We start from the raw sequence: 24,800 nt of genomic DNA, 5'->3' as shown, positions 1-24,800 counted from the left end.
AATTTGACGGAAATAGGTGACGGTATTTCCAACTGTCTACTAGACATGAAGGATTAATGGGCATGTCAATTTTTAATCAATTAACAGGGTTAATTGCGACATGGATACCTTACCCTCGCCTCGTCCTCATTTATGTCAATTCAAATTTACGATCCGGTTTTTATCTTTCCGCTGGTATATCCTCTGTTTTTATGTCATCGGGGATTCGAGCCTGGCCAGTTTACATAAGAACAGACTGCGCGGCCGTAAGAGTGCCATATTTTCGCAAGATTTTGATTTTTTTTCAAACAAGAGTGGAAACGCCGGCAACACGAATTGCGAATGCCTCCTCTAAAAAATACATTTGCATGCCACAGCGAGTTCAACTCGAGTGATTCAGTCAGTCGGCAGGCCGTACAAAAAACGCCTAGTGTATTCTGAAGCACAGCACTGTGACTTTGGAATAACCTCTTCAACCGTGCGCGAGGATTGTTTGAAGAAGAAAACGACAAAACTCTATTTCGACGCCACTCAAACTTTTCCGGGAATGGTAGGAGAAGTTACAAGCAGGGGTGTGCCCTCGGTGACACTTTTGGGGTTGATTATTTCGTTAAATAATCTTCAGTTATGGGATTAAACATCTCGGCTGGGCGGACATTGCAAGAGGAAGGATCACTGGATGCCAGAAATGATGATAAGATTGTTAAATACATGAAGGATGTGATAAATGGGGACTATGTTGATGTATCCAGAGAGGTAAGCTCAATTTTTTATGTGCGTGTTTTTATTTTGGGTAATTATTTTACAATAATAAATAGGCTTTCTTTAATATACCACTGATGCCATTTTCGACACCAAGCAAGCCTCTCATAATGATTGTTCTTGTTCCCTTCGTTCGGATAGTGCATTGTTTAAAGGACAAGTCCATATCCCAATAAAAAAAATTGATTTGAATAAAAAAAAGAAAAATCCAACAAGCATAACACTAACAACTTCATCAAAATCGGATGTAAAATAAGAAAGACATTTTAAAGTTTTGCTTAATTTCACAAAACAGTTTATGCACATCCTGATCGGTATGCAAATGAGGAGACTGATGACCACTGACAATCCTGTGCACACACAGTAACAACATACTGATCCTCCATGGCCAAGTCCCGTGACAAAAGTGATTTGAACCCGATCCAGGATCCAAAGGCAGTATATTCGGACTTTTTAATATAGATGTATCAGAATAATTATGTTGAAGTTGAAGGTTATATAGCATTCAGCTGACTTAAAAACGATTGATCGTGGTTATTCATTGCATGCTCTCTCATTTCAGGTTCTTCAATTGCTCATGAAGAACCTCCAACCAATGTTCAATTTAATGCTATTTTGGATGTCGAACCTTAGCTGAGCATCTGTCTCATCAATTCGATTTTATTATCGTTTAGCACTAGACTATTTTCATCTGCGTTGCCATGCGAACATTTCACTTCCCCCAAATAAAAGAACAAACATGAGGAAAAGCGATTGGAAAAGAAAATCAGTGTGGAAAAAGGAAGGCATTTTCTCCATCTTTTCTATAATAAAGGAATAAAGACCAAAGCGGGGCGCCTTTTCTTTTTCTTGCGCTTCACGCAGAAAATAATGATAATAATGATAATAGTAATGTCTTTCCTATTGGCCCAGCGTCCTTTCCCTGCCCCGCTTCTCCTTCCTTCTAAAATAATAATAGTCTTCTTAATACCCCTTTTCCACTAGGGCCAGGACAGCGTCAGGACAAGGCGCGGAATGTAATAATTGCAATCCGCGAACCTTCCGCAACCTGTCCGGACATTCCTGGGAGTGTCCGCACGCTGTCCTAAACCCTTCCTGGTGTTCGGGAAATCAAAATTTGTCCGCATCTAAATTTTGGTCTCGACCAAAATTTCGACGCGGATATTGAATTCCTGACACCTTCGGGACCTTGTCCTAACGATGTCCTGATGATGTCCCGCCCTTCCTAAACCCTTCCGCGTCTTCCGGAAACCATCCGCGATCAGGTCAGCTTCAGGTAGCAAAGAAGAAGCCATGCGGAATGTTTCAGGAACTTGCGGATTGGAATAAGAAGGCAAGCGGACAGTTTCCGGAACGTGCGAACAGGAATAAGAAGGCAAGCGGACTGTTTCAGGAACGTTCGGATTGGAATAGGAAGGCAAGAGGAGTGATTCAGGAATGTGTGCATCCAATGTAATATTTATGGAACGAGTACACAAGTAGCAAAAGCCATTTGTGGTCGAAAAAAAAGGGACAGTATAGGCAGCGCTTGACTTTACGAATAGGACAAATATCATAACAAAATTAATAATACAGGTAAAGATTTCAAATTGAAATTCAAGTTTATATTCCTAATGCATTTTAAGCACTTTGTTTGATCGTGAATGAGATTTTATTGATAAGAAATAATAATAAATGATAGCAAGTTTATGAATATCGCTTTTCTCAGAACGGCTCAAAACGATTTACAGCATATTATTACCCCATGATTCATTTCAATCCCGCATAAAAAGTGCACAACTTCCACACCCTGGGAAGCATTCCTTGCATTCATCGCAGCCTCGAAGTGGCACTTGCAAATTCAAGCATACAATAACTTTCGCATCCAACCGGGTACCCATTTAGCACCTGGGTCGAGAGTGGCAAGGTGTGCAAAATACGTCTTGCCAAAGGACGGTATATAGACCGCGGTGGGAATCGAACATACGACTCTCCGTTTACAAGGCGGGAGTCAGAACCACTACACCACGACTCTTAAAAAAAGACCTTCCTGAAAAAAAGTCGTGCACAGAACATGTTTCTCATAAACATAAAATATGAGCGCGAAGCGCGAACTTCTTTCAAACATCAAGGACGAAAAAGAAAAGACGAAAAGACCTAGGTATTTTTCGTAAAAATGAATAGCGTGCACAATCTTCTTAATTAAACTATTAAAAGCATGAAAAGCGAAATGAACCATTAATTTTTTACAAAATTGACCTAGCTGAAACACTGATATTCTCCCCTTCTGTCAATTTCTTCACTCTTCTTCCTCTTTTCCACTCTTCTTTGCATTTATTCAATTTTTCCTTTTTGCGCAGCCAATAGGGCGTAGCGATCGCATTCGGTCTCCTGGAATTGCCCATTTACATTTTCTTTTTTAGTTTATATTTTAATTGGTACAAGAGGAGGCAAAGGCGATTAGACACTGGATTCACAATTTCGTCCAAAAATTAAAACTGATATTTCTAATCTTACACATTCACAATCTTGGCCAATTATTTTCTGTTCATTATCGCGATTTTTTTTCCTACTATTCTATTTCACCTCATTTCATTCATCTCCTTTGTTTATTCCTATTTCTTTTGTGCTGTTTGTATATCTCTTTAATACTGGGAGGGGTAAGCCAGCAGCAGGGAGAGGAGGGCCGTATTACCACGGCATCCCCCCCTTGTTTTTCTTTTCCACCATATCATTTGTTAAGTTTCCCTTTCCATTTCACTTATATTTCTTCTGTTTGTACTTTTTTAAAGGGGGAAGCAAGACCACCTCGCCCCTTGGTCTGCATGTGCCTGTCTAACTTCCCGTTTTCTTCCTCTTTTGTAAGATATGTATTAATTTGTGGAAAAACTATTAGAAAGTAATGTTATAAAGGGAGCCTCGACTTTTCTATTAACATATGCAGTCTTTTTAAAGTTATCTTAGATCCGAGACAATTTATTGTCATGTATAAAAATGCACAAAATCTGCTTTCAAAAAGTGAATACTATTACACCGACAAACACAATTGTTTTTAGCCTACATATTTCAACAATCAAAAAATGTGAGCGCGAAGCGCGAGCTGAATATTTTTTACATTCCCAGCTAAATACAGGGCATTCTAAGCACCTTTTAAAATCACGAACAGGATAGGGGTATGACTATACACTTGATGTGAGCGCGAAGCACGAGCCGAAACGAAACGAAATTCGACATCTCACGTTTTGTAAATCAGGAAAAGGATGGATAAGTGGATAACATTCCTACATTAATAATTTGATAATCTGATCTGAAACTGGAACAAGATTCGTATCAAAATAAACATGCGTGCGTGTGTTTAGATTCAATCCTAGAATCAGGACATTCTAATTACATTCTTTATCATAATATCAACAATAAGAGCGCGATGCGCGAGCTAAAGATATTTGATTTTCCGATCTAAAAAAAAGTTTAATTTAAGCGCAATTACGAATTGGATATGGGTCGCACTTAATAAATGATGCGAGTGCGACGCGCAAGTTGATATTTTTATCAATACATATATTTCCAGTTGTCGAGAGATGAAACTTGTCGATATTCCGTTCTGAAAAAAAAAACGGACAATGATTATTAGGAAATAATGAAAATATTATTATCTCACTTATTAATCTAATAAGCCCAATGAGGTCGCGAAATTGATATCAGGGCCAGAAAACTGGACATTTTGTAATCATGAATAGGATGCATGGGTTAATATACTTTAAAAAATACTTTAAAAATAATGCGAGCGCAAATTGCGAGCCGAAAATTTTGATAAACTGTCATGAAAGAGGAATTAAAAATAATTTGTTACAATTGATATTGGTATACATAACTCCCCAATCAAAATGCAAGTGCGCAGCTATAGCTAATACTATTCAGAATCAGACCAGCCTAAAAAGGGATATTTTTCAAAAAATTATGGAATACACGAAGAGAATAGTTACTAGACGAATTAAATAATGCTAGTGCGCAGTGCGAGCGGAAAATGTTGATATTTAGACCATAAAATATAGTCATTTACAGAAAACTATAAAATATATTTGTAAATCAAACATTTTAAGCTCAATATAAGCCTATTGAGCAAGTTATGTATCTCATAGATTAGGCAATGCGAGCACAAAGCGAGCAAAAATTTAAAATAGTGACATGAAATCCCCCTCCCCCTCATCTTATTTTATTCACTCGTCTTACTCCTCTTATTTTCCCTTTTCATTTTCTATTCTCTTTTCTCTTCCTTGTCCTCTCTTTCCATTTTTTCTTGTTTGTTCGTTCCAAAAAGTGGGGGGGGGGGCGGGCATTCGATATCAAATGCCCCCCCCCCCCTTTCCAAAAAGTGAGAGGAAGCATTTGCCTGTCCCCCTGGGATTTCCATCAATGTATGCAATCTGATTTGAAATAAAAGAAAATCCTATATAGTCTTTGTAGTCGAAATTTTTTTTTAGATAGCGTACTTTCATGACGAATTACTTCATTCTCGCCTGCTCCTAAATCGGATTTAATAACAAAATTAATGTTTCTTTAAAAAAAAACGCACCCCAAACCCCAAATAACACCCCTAAATTAAAAAAAAAAAAGAACACGATACTTTTCTTGGAGTATTCGCAATTTGTCCGAAAATTATTCTTATTGTCCTCGTCCTTGAATTTACCACTCGTGACGTTGTCCCAAATGTCTCCGGTTCTGTCCTAATACGATCTGCATGCTGTCCGCGCCGAACGGCGGTAAATTTATTTAGATAATCTTGTCCCAGGACAGTCCTAGGACCGTCCTACGACAATACGCAGACAGTCCTGGTCGTGTCCTAGGACAAGATCATTTGCATAATCTTTTACGGAATTTGGTTGCGGACAGCATGCCGAAATGACAGTTTTCCACTAGGGCGCGGACAAGACCAGGAAGGGTTGCGGAAGCAACTTTTGTCATTTCGGCATGCTGTCCGCAACCAAATTCCGTAAAAGATTATGCAAATGATCTTGTCCTAGGACACGACCAGGGCTGTCCGCGTTCTGTCCTACGACATTCATGGGACTGTCCTGGGACAAGATTATCTAAATAAATTTGTCGGCGTTCGGCGCGGACAGCATGCAGATCGTATTAGGACAGAACCGGAGACATTTAGGACAACGTCAGGAGTGGTAAATTCAAGGACTCGGGCAATCAGGATAATTTTCGGACAACTTGCGAATACTCCAAGAAAATTATCGTTCATATATGTTTTTATGAATTTAGGGGTGTTATTTGGGGTTTGGGTGCGGTTTTTTCAAGAAACCTTGATTTGGTTATTAAATCCGATATGGGAGCAGGCGAGAATAAAATAATTTGTCATGAAAGTACGCTATTTTTAAACATTTTTCGACTACAAAGACTATATAGGATTTTCTTTTGATATCAAATGCCCCCCCCCCCCCCCCACCCACTTCTTGGAACGAGCAAAAAGAAAAAAATGAAAAGAGAGGAAAAAGAAAAAGAAGGGAAAAGAGAAGAGAAGAGAAAATGAAGAGGAAAAATAAGAGGAAAAAGACGAGTGAATAAAATAATATGGGGTGGGGGGAATTTCATGTCACTATGTTAAATTTTCGCTCACGCTTTTTGCTCGCATTGCCTAATCTATGAGATACATAACTTGCTCAATAGACTTATATTGAACTTAAAATATCAAGTTTTGAAGTTAATAAACAAAACATTTCTCGGACATTGAGTTTTCAATTTGTTTGATTTATAAATAGATTTTATAGTTTTCTGTAAAATGACTATATTTTATGGTCTAAATATCAAAATTTTTCGCTCGCGCTGCGCACTAGCATTATTTGATTTGTCAAGTAAATATTCTTTTTGTGTATTCCATTTTTTTTTTAAATATCCCTTGTTAGGCTGGTCTGATTGTGAATAGTATCAGCTAAAGCTGCGCGCTTGCATTTTGATTGGGGAGTTATGTATACCTATATCAATTGTAACGAATTATTCTAAATTCCTCTTTCATGACAGTTTATCAGAATTTTCTGCTCGCAATTTGCGCTCGCATTATTTTTGTTAAAAATATATTAACCCATGCATCCTATTCATGATTACAAAATGTCCAGTTTTTCTGACCTTAATATCAATCTCGCTCCCTCATTTGGGCTTCTTAGTATATAAGTAAGATAGTAATATTTTCATGATTTCCTAATAATCATTGTCCGTTTTTTCAGAATGGAATATCGACAAGTTTCATCTCTCGGTTAGTAAGATCATAGTCATATGAAGACAAAAATGTCCTTAAAATGTCCCGGTCGCAACTCAAAATATATGTAATTATAAAAATATCAACTTGCACTTCGCACTCGCATCATTTATTAAGCGTGATCCATATCCAATTCGTAATTGCGCTTAAATTAATTTTTTTTTAGATCTGAAAATCAAACATTTTTAGCTCGCGCTTCGCGCTCTTATTATTGATATTATAATTAAGAATGTAATTAGAATGTCCAGATTCTAGGTCTGAATCTAAACACACGCACGCATGTTTATCTAGATACGAATCTTGTTCTAGTTTCAGATCAGATTATCAAATTATTAATGTAGGAATATTATCCATTTATCCAATTATCCTTCCTTTTCCTGATTTACAAAACATGAGATGTCGAATTTCGTTTCGGCTCGCGCTTACATCAAGTGTATAGTCATACCCCTATGCTGTTCATGATTTTAAAAGGTGCTTAGAATGCTCAGTATTTAGGTCGGAATGTAAAAAAATGTTCAGCTTGCGCTTCGCGCTCGCATTATTTGATCGTTGAAATATGTAGGCTAAAGGAAAGTGTGTTTGTCGGTGTAATATAGTATTCACTTTTTGAAAGCAGATTTTGTGCATTTTTAAGCCCTGAATGATGTGAACAAAGACCACGCATTCATTGACACCCCCCTCAAATCTCTAAAATTTTAGCTTCCCCCACTCCCCCCCCCCCTCTACCCCTCTCTCTCTCTCTCTCTCTCTCACTCTCTCTCTCTCAATTCCTCTTACTAGACATCTGCAATGTTCCATAAATGATCTTTCTGTTTGATCTCAGGATGACGAAGACCCTTTCTTTGTCTTAGATCTGAAGGATGTGGAGAAGAAGCACCACCTATGGAAGCAGGAGTTTCCAAATGTGCAACCATTCTATGGTAAGTCTGAGCCACACCGACGAAAATTACTGCCTCCAGTCCGACCAAAGTTATTACGTTAATATTATTATGTTTTTGGTAACATATTTCGAAAGATCTTGATGAAATACCTCTACAAGTAAAATTTTGTTAGAATCGGTCCCTGAGACCCCAAGATATGATCTCATAAATACATAATCAGCCCAATAAAAGTCAATGTACATGTATTATTGGCCTGTTTCCTTACAAATGTTAAAACCAGGCCAATGATACATTGATTTCAATGGGGCTAATTATGTATTCATGAGGTCATGGTTTTTTTTAGACTTTCGCAAGGCCTTCGATTCCGTAGACCATGAACTTCTGATGCAAAAATTATCTAAATACGGAATACGAGGCACTGAGCTTACCTGGTTTACTAACTACCTAGCCAATCGCAAACAGAGAACAATTGTAAGGGATGCCGAGTCCACATGGGGTACTATAGTAACTGGGGTACCGCAGGGATCAATACTCGGACCCCTCCTATTCTCGATTATGGTGAACGACCTTCCTAAAGTTACCTCAAAAAGTATTGTGATGATGTACGCTGACGATACTTTTATCTTTTACAGTGCAAAGAAAATTGAAGATCTCGAAACTGTACTTAATGAAGATTTGAAACACATCAGTAACTGGGTTAATAATAATGGACTAAGGTTAAACCCCACTAAGACACAATTTATGATTTTTGGAACACCCCAGAAATTAGCAAGTACGAACAGACCCCTTTCATTACATTTGGACAATCATGTAGTACTGCAAGTAGACAGCTACAAATACTTAGGTGTAATCTTAGATCCTGCCCTAAATTGGAAGGATCACTTACAACATGTTAGTAAAAAAATTGGACCTAGATTAGCTCTATTGAGAAGATTGAAACAATTTTTACCACTAGATAGTATCAAGATGCTAGCAAATGCTCTGGTATTGCCATTGTTCGACTACTCCAGCACTGCTTGGTCAAATTGTGCCATTGCGACCAAAGAGTCGCTTGTGAAACAACATAAAAGAATGCCACGAATTGTCCTTGGAGTTGGTACACGTACTTCCACAGATTATGTTTTGAGTCAGTTGAACTGGACATCAATTGAAAATCGGTGGAAAATGCAAAGATGTAAGCTGGTATACAACGCTATAAATGGACAGGCACCAAAATACCTGACCAATTTATTTGACAAAGCGAATTCTATTCATGGTTACAGAACCAGAGCTGCAATAACTGATGGACTTTTGATACCAAAAGCAAGGAAAATATCTGGCAAACAAGCTTTTTCCCATGTTGGTGCAGTGGAGTGGAATCGTTTACCGCATGATGTAAGGCAGGCACCCTCTAAACACACAATTACTGAAAGATTCTGGAAAGTGACCCAAAACTAGGTAACGCCCCTCATGAAATTCCTTTAGTAAATGACTAACTCACCTAATACAGTAAAATATATCTTACATATCTATATTTCTAACCAATTTTAGTATACCAATAAACAATTTCACGTGCCTGACACCATGTGGTTGCTGATTCCACTCCACTGAACTATATGTAGATGACAATAAGTTTTATGTACATGTTCTGTAATTGTTTTCTAATGTATTTTTTGTTGTTGTATTCCAGGGCCTCTAAGTATAACAGTGTTTGAACCACTGACAGAGTCACCCTGGTAAAATAAGACGTAATAAATAAAATAAATGAATATCTAAGGCTCCCATGGACCGATTCCCAACAAATTTGATTTGTGGAGGTATTTCATCATGATCTTTCGAAATATGTCATCAAAAATGCTCAAATGCGAAAAAAAACATTGTGATGTCATCACTTCTATACTCTATAACTTATTGTGTACGTTAAAACGTTTCTTTCAGCTGTTAAATGCAACTCCAACAGAAGAGTACTAGAAATGTTAGCTATACTTGGAGCTGGTTTTGATTGTGCGAGCAAGGTAGGCATGAACGGTAATAAATATATGTGTTCATTCTCTATTCATTTGGGATTGTTGTGTTGCTACGAGAAAACACTGGGTTGTGTTGGTATTCCATTTCTTGATCACATCTTTCAATTTCAGGGATCGAAGCCCCAGCCCAGCCAACATTATATATATATATATATGTATTTGTAAAGCAGGCCTCTGGCTTGAATGTGACTACCCTGCTTTTTATAAAGAAAACATGAATAAATTAATATATGTGTGTGTGTGTTTGTGTGTGCTATCATCGTGAATATTTCAGCTACAGTGTACATGTATATAACATTCGGTGGGTCATTCACTTTTAATACTTATTCTTCTGAAGCAGTTGTCAAATAGCTCGAATATTCATAATCTTGGTATATATTTAATTTCTCTTCTTATGATCTGTGCATCCTTGTCATGCTAATATTTCATTTCATGGAAATGTTTCAACATTTGAAATTGACGTATTCTTCGTTTAATTTTCCTTTCTATTTCTTTTTTTTTTAATATGTTAATATAATTCTTTCCTCTATGACAAATGATGTTTGCTATGATATAGGACAATTACTAAAAAATAATTGTTTACTTGTAAGCGGGAAATAATGTCACTAATACCACGATTAAACAATCAAAGCGTTAACCGATACTTACCCCGATCTAAAACAAACACTTGGCCTCATTACGATTTATGATTTTCGCAATAAACCTGAAAATATGCGTCATCCCACGCCCATAAATCTGGATGATAACTGGTTGATCATTGGTTGTCTCCGGTCTCAGCAATATAAGAAAACTTGTAATTTTGTTGCCACTGCTCTGTTAATTAACCAAACACGATCTATTGAATATTATTGATTTTAACCTTCTGTTTACACAGTAAAATACTGTATGAAATTTCATACAACGCTATTTACCATGTTTACTATATGAATCTTACAGTAGTTGCTTGAATTATTGAGAGTTCAATACTTAGAATCAAACTTTGTTGTTCAAGAAATTAAACACTTGTTTGAACTGTTTAAGAATTACTGTAAGATTCATATATTGAACAGCATTGCATAATTTTTATACAACGTTTTTACTGTGTAGAATATTACTTACATGCAATATAGTTTAGTAATTCTCTCAGAAAATTTATTTATTTTCTTTGAGACTAGAAAATGTTGTTAAAAGTTTTTCCCTATTCAAATGCTATTTCCATTCTCTCGTACTGAACAAATCCCATGGAACGACTATTATTTCTTTTCATTTCATTTTATTTATTTTTATGTTTCTCGTTTGACATTTTGTTTCACGTTAAAAGAAAGCAACAACGATAATACAAAATATAAAATTATAGACAATTGGAAAATATATAAGCAACATGATTAATCAGTTATTGATTTACGTGTATAAAGTCAAAGAAATATGATGGGACCTACATAAAAGCAAGCTTCTATAACTGAGGGTCCGATGAAAAATGTGTATGTAATACAGACAGACATATAAAATCTAATGACATTAAAACGGATAGAAATTAATGTAATGGCATTAAAGTGTAAATGCACCCTGACAAAAAAAAGAGATTATTGTAAAAATAGCAGAAAAAACAACAAAAAATACAGGTAAAGGTTTGAGGAAATTCTATCAAAGATTTTTTTTAAAGTTATTCAATTTATATTTTTTATTTGTGACGTCATATGCGAGCAACCTCCCATGTATCGTAAATTAAATTGGTTTTATTGTATCTTTAGTATACCAACAGACAAATTCATTCAAATCCGCTCCTGAAAAAAGTCATCACGAGCCATTTAAAAAATAAATTTATTCATTTTATGTTACACAACATAATAGGACAGCTGCTCGTATATGACGTCACAAATCAAATCTTAAAAATCAAGTAGCTTTCTCAATCTTTAATGGATTTTTCTTCAAACGTTCACCAATGTTGTTCATATTTTCTGCTATTTTTTAATAAACTTTTCGTCAGACTGTCTTTCCCTTTATACCAGTTTGATGTTCGTTTAAATACAGAATTTGAAAACAGGAGGAGGCTCAACATGCATGAAATCACATTTTGATGGCAATTTTTACGTTTTTGGACACCATTGCCATGTGAAAGGAGGGATAATTAGGGTTAAAGCACTTTCAACCAGGTTCCACGGCCCCTGTGGAACAGGAACATTACTATATATGCATATTGCTGAAAATGATCTCTATAATCGTATGGGCTGTGTTTTACTGTTTATCACCATGCGGGTACTTATCATTTTTCATGAAGATCATACATCTATTTGCCTGTCTGTCTTTACTCTTTTTATGTTTGTATTATTTTACCGCATCATCATTATTGATGACATCGCGAGGAAGGCCTACATATTTACCAGTACATGCATGACATGTGGAATGAATGAAATAAAACAGAATTACCATCCCTTTAGGGTAAAATGTTTACCACCACGAGGGTAAATATGTGTCCAATCAATTTTGGGCTGTATTTTACCCAAATGCGGGAAGCATATTGCCCAGTAAGGTTAAAAAAAATAAGCAGCAATTACTTTAGAATGGGCAAAATTTTCATCGCACTGGAAAAATAAAAATGCCTGAAATAAATGCCCATTGTTGCCTGGACACATAATTACCCTCATAGAGCACTTTTACCCAATATTTTTAGAGAGCACTTCTATTATCAATATAACTAATATATGATATATATCATCATTTTGTTATTATCGATATTATCTCTACTGTTATTGTCATGTTTGTTAAAATAATCTTCATCTTGATCATCATTATCATTTATTATCCATATTATCACAATTGTTATTATTATTACACTCTTAAAATAGTTGGGCAAAAGAATGCCCAACTTTTAACCAACCCTGAGCAACATACTGTCCACACAACTATTAGTTAAAATTTGCCCAAATTGGGTGATAAAAACTGATAATTGGGTAACAGATTTGCTCAATTGGATAATAATTGCTCAGAATATATATTTTTTTGCCAACATACATAACGCAATACAGTGGACAGTATGTTGCCCAACATTTTAAGTGTGTACCATTATTATTGTTATTATTATCATTATTATTTAAATTATTGTTCTTATCATTAAGTATTCTTATAATAACTATTATTATTACTATTATTATTATGTATTTTGTTATTGCTGTTATCATTGCTTTCATTATCATTATCATTAGGATAGAAGTAATCGAAGTAGTTGTAGTAGTAGTAGTAGTAGTAGTAGTAGGAGTAGTATAGGTATTGTTATTAAGTATTATTGTAATTATTATTGTTATGATCATTATTATGATCATCAAATAATTGATTTTGAGGCCTCTTGGAGTGTCAGTGACGGACAATACAAGTCCTACAATTACTGACTTTTCACTCTCCTTCTCTCTCTCTCTCTCTTTCTTTCTTTCTTTCTTTCTAAAATGTTACCTTCATTTTTCACCCCCCCCCCTTCCAGGCGGAGTTACAGCAGGTGCTTGATCTAGGCGTTCAGCCTAATAGGATCATATATGCACACCCATGCAAAGCCAAATCACACCTCATGTTCGCCAAGGAGAACGATGTCCGACTCATGACGTTCGACAACGAGGACGAGCTCGTCAAAATAAAAGAAGTCTTTCCAAAAGCGAGGTTAGATCGACAAAAGATGTTACGTTATCACATTTAGGTGCACTTCTTTCAGGTTTTTTTTTCAAACTTGCTTCTTAGTTTTCATTTTGAAAAGGAAAATTCCTTTTTGTTTGTTTCGAATTACCACCATTTAATATACCTGCCATATGCTGTTATACTAACTACCACCATGATTACGGCCATGACAAGGCAGATTTGTAAAATAAGGAGGACAATAAACTGATAAACATTTATTGACAGATCTTCTCTTGGTCTTACTGGTGGTTTCAGAAATCTGCTGGCAAGATGACATCATTTTAATCTGTTAAAAGAAATGCCTTACATCTAAGTTTCATTTGCACTTGTCAATTGATAAGAGTTCAAATCAATCAAGAAAGTTCATGTAAATCTTCAACAAAACTGGATGAATATTGACGAGGAATGGTGGTATTGGAATAATTATAGTACTTATTTTCAAGGGACTCATGGGAGATGACGTCATCCGTTTTCTCATTGCTAATCCATGATGGCGTATACCATCGAGGGTCCCCGATCCCGATTTTTTTCTTTAAAAATGTATTTTCTTTTATCTGACTGTATACCTACGTCAATTGAGGACTTTCCAATTAGCCTACAATATACGATAATTCTTCGGAATATTTTTTAACGTTTTTTGTGTAAGATTTTTAAAGGGTTTATCAAGTGTGCTAAACAAGTTGATTTAGTACCGTACAGATGCTGATAATAAATAATGGTGATAAATGTGTTCAGATGTTTATAAAGCAATCTATAGCAATTCATTTATAATTAGAGTTCGTATTCATACTCAAGTTTACAAGTAGGCTTATCCCACTCACATGACCTGTATATAGATTAGCTGTTTGAATTATAATGCCGGGATCATATGTCAATGAAATTCAGTATATATTATATATATATTGTAAAAGAAATGGACGAAGAGAAAAATGGTAGGCGTAGCTTAAATCAAGGATCCCCAGAGCTATCTGCCCTTTGGAAAATTGGTAATGCCGAAAAAATGTCTCTGCCGGGAATCGAACCCGGGTCCCCAGCTTTGAACGCCGGTGCCTTAACCACTAGACCACAGAGACGGGTTAATGGCTAGGCCGACCCCGATCCGATTGACCGGCAGATAGACAGATTTTTGACACTATACCAATTATAATTTTCTTTGTCGGGTGTAGGTGGGTTTTGAACAATGACAAGCCGCCATGCCTCAGCTGGATCAAAGCTATTCCTTTGATACAGTACACGTATGGGAGAAAGAATACAGATGTGTGAAGTTATACATCATGGTACAACAGCTTTGGCAACTCTTTTTTTATTTTAAATATTGTGAAAGAAAATTATAATTGGTATAGTGTCGAAAATCTGTCTATCTGACGGTCAATCGGATCGGGGTCGGCCTAGCCACTAACCCGTCTAGCCGCGGCGTTCAAAGCTGGGGGCCCGGGTTCGATTCCCGGCAGAGACATTTTTTCGGCATCACCAATTTTCCCAAAGGGCAGATAGCTTTGGGGAACCTTGATATAAGCAACGCCAACCATTGTTCGCTTCATCCATTTCTTTCACAATATATATATATATATATATATATATATATATATATATATATATATATATATAACAAAAAAAAACAATTCAAAATAGTTCAAATTGGTGAAGCTTTTTTCAGTACTTTTTATTCAATGTTTATACTTTACATATTTCAATAAAAAGAAAAAAACAAGAATAGCACCGCGAAAAGTACATTTAAGCAAAATAGCGCCATGGGAATAAAGTGAAGGTAAAGAAAATAAACAGTTGAATGAAATATCAAAGAGAAAATAAAAATATAAAGGAAGTTAAAAGAAAACAATCGTGTTTGTATCTTTATATATATATGTAATGTACATGTAAGTATCCTTGTTTGGCGTCACCTATGCCACGTGGAAGTCGAAAAACAATATCCTTGATGACGGTTTAGTAGTTCATCTGGCAAATTTTTTGATCTTCATCAAGACCATGAAAAATAAAAAAATGAAAGTGATCCTTTTTACAGTGTCTTCATTCCGAAGATACAAGTCACTTTTGATTGAAATTTGAAATTGCTCAAACTAGGCAAACTGCATGATCGAATGGCATATTGGGTAACACATCACCAGCATAAAATCATAATTTAACGATTTTCTTTAAAAAAAAAAAAAACGGTTACAACTTTGTATCAATAAACACAGAATTTACTTCCGCGTATTAATTTTTTTTCGAATTGCCCCCCCCCCCCCAAAAAAAAAAAAAAAAAAAATACGCGAATATAATAAATTTAGTTTGTTATGTTATTGAATACTAATTGCGCAGTAACGACAGATTTCAATACTTAAAAATGCAATTTATTCTCCATCGCCATGCTTTCTCGTAAATAGGAAGGTATTTTCAGCAGCAAAGTTATTCAAAGTCATTCAATATGCTCAATAAATTGTATACATGATTGTATACCATGTTCATGATGTTATAGATATAACTACTAATTTTCCATCTAAAGCATACTTATAAAAAAGCTACGCTCCTTTGCATGCAAATGATCATCGAGGATCGCGGAATCGCAATAAATTGTATAGTTCATGTGTATCATGTTTATGATTTTAAGTATTTTGCTTTGTTTCATTGTTCCTTTTGAATGAGTATTTATCATTAGAAGAAAGGAATGGTACCGATTTGTATGTTTGTTCTAACATCAGTTTATACTCGTACCAAATGAACAAGTGAGGGTCTTTAAACCGAAAGAAATTCATTTCAACATTTCTTAATGTCTTACGCTGTTTGGGAGTAATCCCACTACCCCCCCCCCCCCGCGCCGGTGTACCGGCGGATCCTGCGCCTGGCAGATACTGTTCTAGGCACCAAATCCGCCGGCGGATCGTGTTCTACTCTGGCGGATTCAGTACCACTCTCTTCGGAAGATATCGTTCTTGCGCTATCGCGATATCCTTCATTCACATACGTCACGTGGTACGAGAAAACTAGTCAAAAGCGGTAGATTTTATCAATTAAAGCTTGCAGAAAAAGATATTTATGTTATCTCTATGTGATATGAGTGAAAAAATAAAATGCGTAATCTGAAAGGGGAAAATAACGCATTTTCTTGTTACAACTCTATGGAATTACACCACTTCTAACATTGCGAGGCCGGTGAAAGCATTTTCGAAACCCGATATATTCAGCTGTAAGCGATGACTGCATGAAACTTGCATTTCTGTTTTTAGTTTAAATTAATAGCTTTCGATTTGTCTGATTTATCAATTAAATTTTGGGGTCTGGTCTGGGTCTTTAAATAGTCCACACTTATGGGACTATTCAACTGTCAATGTCTGCTGCACTACTAGTATACAAATAATTTTCCCCCAAGATAATGCTTGTATTCAAATAACATGCATTTGTTAATTTATTTCATACCTATTAATTTATTGCAGTATGAAAAATCCTTCTTATCACAATTTTAGGGATAAATTGGGCACAATATGCATCGATTAATACACTGAGTATTAAATGAAGGCAAACAATGGCAGTTTCGATAATTAAAATCAGTATTTTGTATTAAAGGGATGGTCTGGGCTGAAAATATTCATATCTTAATACATAGAGTAGAATTCACTGAGCAAAATGCTGAAAATTTCATCAACATCGGATAACAAATAATAAAGTTATTGAAGTTTAAAGTTTAGCAATATTTTGTGAAAACAGTCGTCATGAATATTCATTAGATGGGCTGATGATGTCACATCTCCACTTTCCGTTTTCTTATGTTATTACATAAAATCATATTTTTTTCATTATTTCATACTTGTGTGAACAATATGTCTCTTTTATAATGAAATAAGTTGCAGCAATAAATATCTAATGCACTAAATCAATTGTCAATTCAATTTTTCTAGTTCTTAGAGGAAAAAAATTGAATAAACCTAATTTCATATAATAAAATACAAAAGAACAAGTGGAGATGTGACATCATCAGCCCACCTAATGAATATTCATGACGACTGTTTTCACAAAATATTGCTAAACTTTAAAATTCAATAACTTTGTTATTTGTTATCCGATTTTGATGAAATTTTCGGCATTTTGCTCAGTGAATTCTACTCTATTTGTTAAGCTATAAATACTTTCAGCCCGGACCATCGCTTTAAGCTTTCTAGAGGGAAGTATAAATAATGATCACTGCAAATGAAATTCTTGATTTACGAAATTCCAATGTATTACTATTATTTCCTCCACATTTTCTCGTATATTTTTTTTTATTTTCTCTCCCTCCCCTTCCTCTTTCTGTTTCTTCTTTTTGGTGCTATATTACCCACGCGTATACGCCCCAGATATATTATTCATAATGTGCCAGGAAGGTAACGAAACTGGAAAAGAGGCAAAAGGGGCGAAATGAGCAGGGATAGAAAGAAAGGCAAAACAAATAAAGAAATGAAAACCAGGAGGGTATAGTGAAAAACAAAAGATATAAAGAAGAAATTATATTTCTCTAAAGATCCCATATTGATCTTAAAATTAGATGACTGAGAGGTAAATTAGGGAGCACCAAACGGTACGTGGCGTATCTAACTTTTGTCCGGGTGAACTTCCGGTCCCCTTTAATTAATTCAGATTCCTTAACATTGAAAAAAAAAGAATTTTTTTTTTATTCTTTTTTTTAAATACATGAAAAATTAAATATAGGCTTACAATTAACTACATAAGAAGTTGATCACGTTTTGACATTCTTTTTTGATGTTTGTTAGAAATATCAAATTTATGTTTTTACCAAAAATTAGCATTCTACAAGCAATAATATTATGAGCAAACAGCAAAACATAATTGTTTTCATACATAATTTGCATCATTTATTTTGAAATATGAAGTTTTAACTTGTTGACATTTTTCTAAACATTTGTAGTTTAAAAAACCTATAGGCCTATATGGGGTGCAAATTTTCGCCAAACAGTCTGGCAAACTGACACTAAACATGGTGTGAAAAAGCACAGTTAAAGAGGTCGATGCATACTGCGGACTGAAAAAAGGAATAAAAATTCACAAAATAGAATGATGAAAATTTCATCAAAATCTTATAATAAATAGCATAGTTTTGGCGTGCCAGGTCTATGTAATACATGAAATATCGAGACATCATTTCTCCTATTAATCCTCATCCCCATCGAGCCCTTTGTCAAAAGCTGTATGGATCCGCCCCTGAATAAGAATTCACTAAAGGCGGACGAACCCGCCCCCCCCCCCCCATCGCGATCGAGCTGCAGAGCCGCGCATGCGCGCGCTGCCGAGGTTGTCTGTCCAAATCAACATTAAACGTATAGTCAATAGAACCAAATCCGCCGAGGAACCAAATCTGCAAACATCAAGCCGCGTCAAACCCGGCGGATATGGTTCCGATTAAAAACGATATCGGCCATTTAAAACCATATCTGCCGGCGGATACGGTATCCGCCGGTGGAACCAAATCCGCCGCTACACCGGCGCCGCGTTTCCGTTTTACACCCTGGCGAAGGCAATCTCCGCAAAAATAGCTACAAAGCGACTAGTGAAGAGTCTAAAGTTTGTTTACATTATCAGCTGGGCGCGCGATGCAAAAGTCCGCATCGAAGATATCTGCAGAACATGTGCAAATGCAGCTAAGCTTATTACTATTGTAAAGATGGAAAGGGATAACGATGGTAGATACCTTACATTCGACTGTGAATTAGATGGAGTTAGAATGATATTAGGAAATGTTTATTTCCAACTAGGAACAAGGCAAATGAGCAAATAGAAGAGTCCTGCAAAAGATCAATATCATTATAAATAAAAATTCTCTCAGTCATGTTATTATATTAGGTGGTGATTTTAATATGATATTAGATGATAAATTAGATGATAAGGGGTCAACCATACAGGTGAAATCTAGATTTAATACAGAATTTTTGGAGTTCATGGACAAATTTCAATTAATAGATATTTGGAGGAAAATATATCCAGGAAAACAACAGTTTTCTTTAAGACAGAAGACACTCCCTATTCAAAGTAGGCTAGATTATTGGATAATATCAAAAGAAGTTGAAACATTGGTGCTGGAATATGACATTTTACCGTAACTCCAGACCATTCTGGAATCTTGCTTACCTGTAGTAGTGGAAAAAAAGAAGTGAAGCGAGGTCCTTCATATTGGAAATTCAATTATTATGATAAAGAATATATGTTCTGCTATGAAAAATGAGATTCTTAGTTCAGTGGAAAAAGCAACACAGAAATGTCTTTTCTAATTACTCATTGTTTTGGGGCTTTATTAGATTAAAGATTAGAGAGTGTACTCGAAAATATTCTAAAGAAAAGGCACGAGAAAGAAATAAGCTGATTTTAGAGTCCAAAGTGAAAGACTTATGGGGCGTTGCAAGAAAGTTATGTTGCAATTGATTGCAAATCGACTGCAACTTTGCAGCCGATTCCGATCGACTGCAACTAGCAATCAATCGCCAATTTGCGTTGCAAGAAAAAGGCTTGCGATTGAACGCAAGTTGCAGCTGACCTGCAGACGATTTGCAGCTGTAAACAGGGTCTGCAGCACAAGACTAGCCGAAAAAGCAAAATAATGGCTTGCAACAATCCTGTTTGTGGAAGAGAGTAAGTAGAAAATATTCATTTTTCAGACAATTCTTTCTCCATTATGTATGTTTTTAGAGAATTTATATATTTTAGACCTATGCCAGGGAAAAAAATTATTCTGAAAAAAGTGAAAATGTATCTTTATCGCCGGTCGAAATTTCACCTTCAACAAATTTTCTACCGTACAATTTCAATCCCAGTCCCACACTTGACTTTTTGTGTCGGTAATGCACGGTTGTATCAACAACACGGCAGGTCTTGTATTGTACATATGTTTATTATCATCATGTTTGATTCTTGTTACCTTGGTATTTTTTTCTTATGCCTATTATTGCCATTGTTGTAAGTTGTTATATTTCTTCTATGCCCCCAGGAGGGGCCGTCAAAGAAATAAAATCATTGTCATTGTCATTGTCATTGTCATTGTCATTGCCGGTGCAGTGCTGTTAAAAATCACCCAGAAGCAAGTAAATGTGTAGGCTCTAATTATGTATGAAACATCGAAAATGACCTTTAAAGATTATTTTTGTTCCTATTTGAAATGATTTTTAAAGTTATATATCGGTTTCAACGGCGAATAGCCATCCAGTAAATAGAAATTAAAGACTTCCATTACACTCTCGACATTTCCCCAAAAAAAAATTCCTCTCCATTTGACTCTCTTTTTTTAAGAGTCTGTCTAACGTTACCTCGAGCGAAGTTCGTGCAGGCCCTACTCCACTTCACTACTGCTACACTACGCTCCACCTACCCGAACTTCGAGACTGAACTCTACATATTTCGAGTGACAAAGGTGGGATTTAATGGGGGGAAAATATAAAATTCATGCAACATCACTATCTTTAAAAACAATTAAAACTAATATTCTTACTTTTCACCAAGTTTCACTTCTTTTCCATGCTTCTATCAGTCTAAAAATGAGTGATTTAGAGCCAACATGAAGTTCCTCACACAAATAACTAATTCGCTATTATCGCACGTGCATGCAATGTTTTGAAATTGGCAGCAAATTATTTATACGTGTGAGGAACTTCATGTTGGCTCTAAATCACCCATTTTTACACTGATAGAAGCATGGAAAAGAAGTGAAACTTGGTGTAAAGTAAGAATATTAAATTTAATTGTTTTTAAAGATCGTGATGTTGCATGAATTTTATATTCCCCCCCCCCCCCCATAAAATCCCACCTTTGTCACTCGGAATATCAGATAGAGTTCACGGTCTCGAAGTTCGGGTAGGTGGAGCGTAGTGTAGCGGTAGTGAAGTGGAGTGGAGCCTGCACGAACTTCGCTCGAGGTAGTCTACCGTTAACCTCCCTTTTTATGACTTTCCTTGGCCTGGCCTGGGATAAAGTGAAAATTTTGCTGTGTCGACTTTTGTCTTTGGAGGATAAAAAAATATATATTTATTATTATTGTTTTTTTTCTATTTGGGGGGGGGGTTCTCCAGACTCCGTATATCTCGCCAGACAAGAAAAAAAAACAAAGGTATAGGGGGTCTACATGTATTGGGCTACTTTTCAGAATCTATTGGCCACATCTGCCACATTCTTGGGGAAGTTTTAACATTGAATAGGATGTTGCCCGCCCAGGGCTCTTTTTTTAATATTCTTACGGGCAGATTGCACAAGAGGTTCTTAGCAAGGACAGTCTATTTGTGTCGTTGATTTGTAATGATGTGCCGTATGAGTCACATTTTTAATATCCATCTCATATAAATATAAAAAGATATACATGTAAATACATTTATTTTTTTGATTCAATATGTAGATCTACTATGCCGGGGGGGGGAGGTACTTAGATTTGGTTTGGACAAAGGTGTACGGCTGTAAGTTCGAAACCCGTACCCATATTTACAGGTCATTTTGGCTAAAAAGGTACCCATTATTAGGGATTCATTACAGGGGCGGATCCAGGATTTCCAAAAGGGGGGGGCACATTTTCGACTGGAAAACTTGACAAGCAAAAAAAAAAAAAAGGTTATCGCCCAAAATGTAAGGTCATTTTGGATTTGCACCTAAGACATTGGAGTAGAATATGGACCCATGTTTAAGGACATTATCTAAAAATTGGGCCATGCTTAGGGATTTTCCAGCATAAAACCATACGCCATGTTTAGGGATTTCTTCAAAAAAGGCGACCCATTCCTGCGGCATATCCCCATATGCCTTATCTCGTGAGTACCCCCCCCCCCCCCCGGGCTACTATGTAGCTGACTCTTGGTTTTTATGCAAGCACATGAGGTGCTATATAGATGACATATTTTTTTCACTTTAAATTGTTTAATGGATGATTACAATGCTTTTCCAGGTGCTTTCAGTTAAAGGGTGTCTCATTATTAATATTGAATGCATAATCATGATTTTTTTTTTACATCTTTCCACATCAAGCACAATACTCGGGGGTGGGGGGGGGGGCATATGGCATATGGTCCCCCTTGACATTTTTCAGAATAAATCTGCCACTCAAAATTTTATTTCCGCACCGCTGACTGACGTTTTACTTTCAAGTCTCACACAACTTTTGATACTAAATTTGCCTTTCCCAGGTACAGGGTCAGGAAATTTTGCAACATTATGTTTGTTTAAGTACATGTCAGACAGAAATATGATTACATCTAAAAAGTAAATATTCATAACTGGGTAATTTTTTTTTATTGACAATAGTAATTTAATGTCACTGATGAACGTTGTCTTGAAAATAATTAAAAAAAAAATTTAAGAAGTTAAGAAAAAATATTTATAAAAAAACATGAATAGAAAGGAATTTATTTTGATACCAGATTTTTTAAAGTAAAGTTGTTAGGATTGCTCTAGAAAAGAATATGTACACCAAAGTTTGGCATTCTATTACGAGCTTTTTTTTAGTAAATTAAAGCAAAAGGTAGGATTTCATAATTTTTTTAATTGCGCCGCCAATGGCTGAGGAACCATAGTGCCCCTCCCCAGGCCAGAAGTGACTTTAATCAAAACACCCTTGGACTACTATTATGATTAACACACTGGCAACTGAGCTTAACTTGTATATTAATTTCATGAATATGTTTTATCTCTTTGCTTTTTGCTTTTAATTGCTTACTACAGTTATGACAAAGAAGTCTGGAACCTCAGAACCACCATAACTGTGTCTGCTACAATGTGTGTTCTTGCAACCAGCTGATTGATTCATTTTATCAACTCTTGAATGGTAGGTTACATGTAAACTGTATTATTATTAATAATTCACCATGATCGTAATGGGGATGAGGGTGAAATCTGTACACATTGACCCAAGGATAATGCAAAATGAAAAAGGCTAACACAAATCTCTATCTTGACTGGACTTCTCAGCAATGAAGACATCCCATTGATGGGGGGAGGGGAGGGGGTGGTTGTGCTCATCCAAGGTGTACTGTATGAAAGTGTGTATTTTGCTTTCATTGATTTAATTTATTGCATATTTTAATTTCCATGATTCTTTTATTTGGGGAAAAACAATCAGTTCACACTTTTTTAGATTACTTCATGGCAAATTGCCAATTACTATGGTCTCAGGAGTAAGCCACTATCCCTCTATCATATCATCATTTGGGTGCAAACAACGCCCTTACCAGCAGACATAGGGGCATTTCTGCACCGATGGGTGCACACAAATGTTTTGCTAAGGGCGTTCTTGCACTGAAAGGACAAAATTTGAACTAACCCAAGCTATGTATAGTTATGGGCTTGCATTATTTCCCATATTATTATTTTTTTATGAACAGGTTGATTATCAGAACTGAATTCAGAGCTGCTCCTGTCTGTAGCAGGGGCCGCGGAACCGGGGGGGGGGGGGCTGGGGGGGCTTCAGCCCCCCCCCCCCACTTTTTTCCAAAACCGTGTACAAAAACATAAAAATGACCATATGATTGTTATTTTTAGCATGGTCAGCCCCCCCCCCCCCACACTTTTGGCTCAGCCCCCCCACTTTGAAAACCGTTCCGCGGCCCCTGTGTAGTAACATCATTATAAGAGTGGACTACAGAATGAGGGCGTTGCTTGTTTAAAAACTTCACTCCATGGAGCTCTCCAAATTCATCTCAAATTAGACTGCTTCTGGAAACCAGATTTGTTCCTTCAAGCAGAGACGCTTGTGGCTTTCCTGACTGGACTTCTATGGATTCTTCATGCCAACCTTAAGAACTGTGGTCTTCTGCATGATACACATCAATTTCAAACAAGACATTCTGTGGTGAAACACTTGATGTAGATGATATGAAATTTAACTGAATATAACTGAATCTCAGAAGTAATTCCTCGGGAGCAAGAAACATTGAAAAATGAAAATAAAAGGTCCATCAATAATGAATGTCTTGAGCAGTGTTCTTTTTTGTGCACAGATCAATGGATCTTTTCAAGTCCAAGCAGGGATGTAGTCAATGCTGACCTCGAGGCAACATTTTGCTGGCCTTGGTCCGAGTCACTGTACAGAATCTATGGGAAGTTCTCTCAAGCTGCCTCATGACTCGGAAGAATCAGCCTCGACCTCATCTCTGTATGCAAGTGTGATATATATCTACGATGCAATCTCATGATTAAAGAGAGAGAAACAAGAGAGCTTCAGATTTTGAAGTGTAGCAATCTCCTGAAATGCATGTTTTATTTGAAAATCAAACTAAAATAACTTAATTGGGCATGTTATTCATTATGATATGTATGAATGAAAGCATTTAAGCAATTTAG

General features: G+C 36.1%; 1 protein-coding gene and 1 long non-coding RNA gene across 3 annotated transcripts; both read left to right on the top strand.

Moving 5' to 3' along the window:
• The first annotated feature begins 217 nt into the window (after window positions 1-217).
• Window positions 218-14,456, top strand: LOC135157196 (ornithine decarboxylase-like). Of its 2 annotated transcripts, none has more exons than XM_064112079.1 (4): window positions 218-735; window positions 7,803-7,899; window positions 9,778-9,854; window positions 13,321-14,455. In XM_064112079.1, exons 1-4 carry the CDS (start codon window positions 607-609, stop codon window positions 13,528-13,530), a joined length of 513 nt encoding a protein of 170 aa, XP_063968149.1. In that variant the 5' UTR covers window positions 218-606; the 3' UTR covers window positions 13,531-14,455. The 2 variants fall into 2 exon arrangements, with proteins under 2 accessions (XP_063968149.1, XP_063968150.1); XM_064112080.1 differs by having other exon boundaries at window positions 254-735; window positions 9,778-9,867; window positions 13,321-14,456.
• A 4,525-nt stretch (window positions 14,457-18,981) lies between these two features.
• On the top strand, window positions 18,982-23,905 carry LOC135157232 (uncharacterized). The gene is made up of 3 exons (XR_010296261.1): window positions 18,982-20,120; window positions 23,184-23,286; window positions 23,843-23,905. It is a non-coding gene; the product is annotated as an uncharacterized LOC135157232 (long non-coding RNA).
• Window positions 23,906-24,800: the final 895 nt, after the last annotated feature.

The sequence above is a fragment of the Lytechinus pictus genome, chromosome 17, assembly GCF_037042905.1.
Source record: "Lytechinus pictus isolate F3 Inbred chromosome 17, Lp3.0, whole genome shotgun sequence".
Taxonomy (NCBI): domain Eukaryota; kingdom Metazoa; phylum Echinodermata; class Echinoidea; order Temnopleuroida; family Toxopneustidae; genus Lytechinus; species Lytechinus pictus.
Note: the sequence above shows the minus strand (reverse complement) of the source record. Positions and strands in the feature narration are given on the sequence as shown.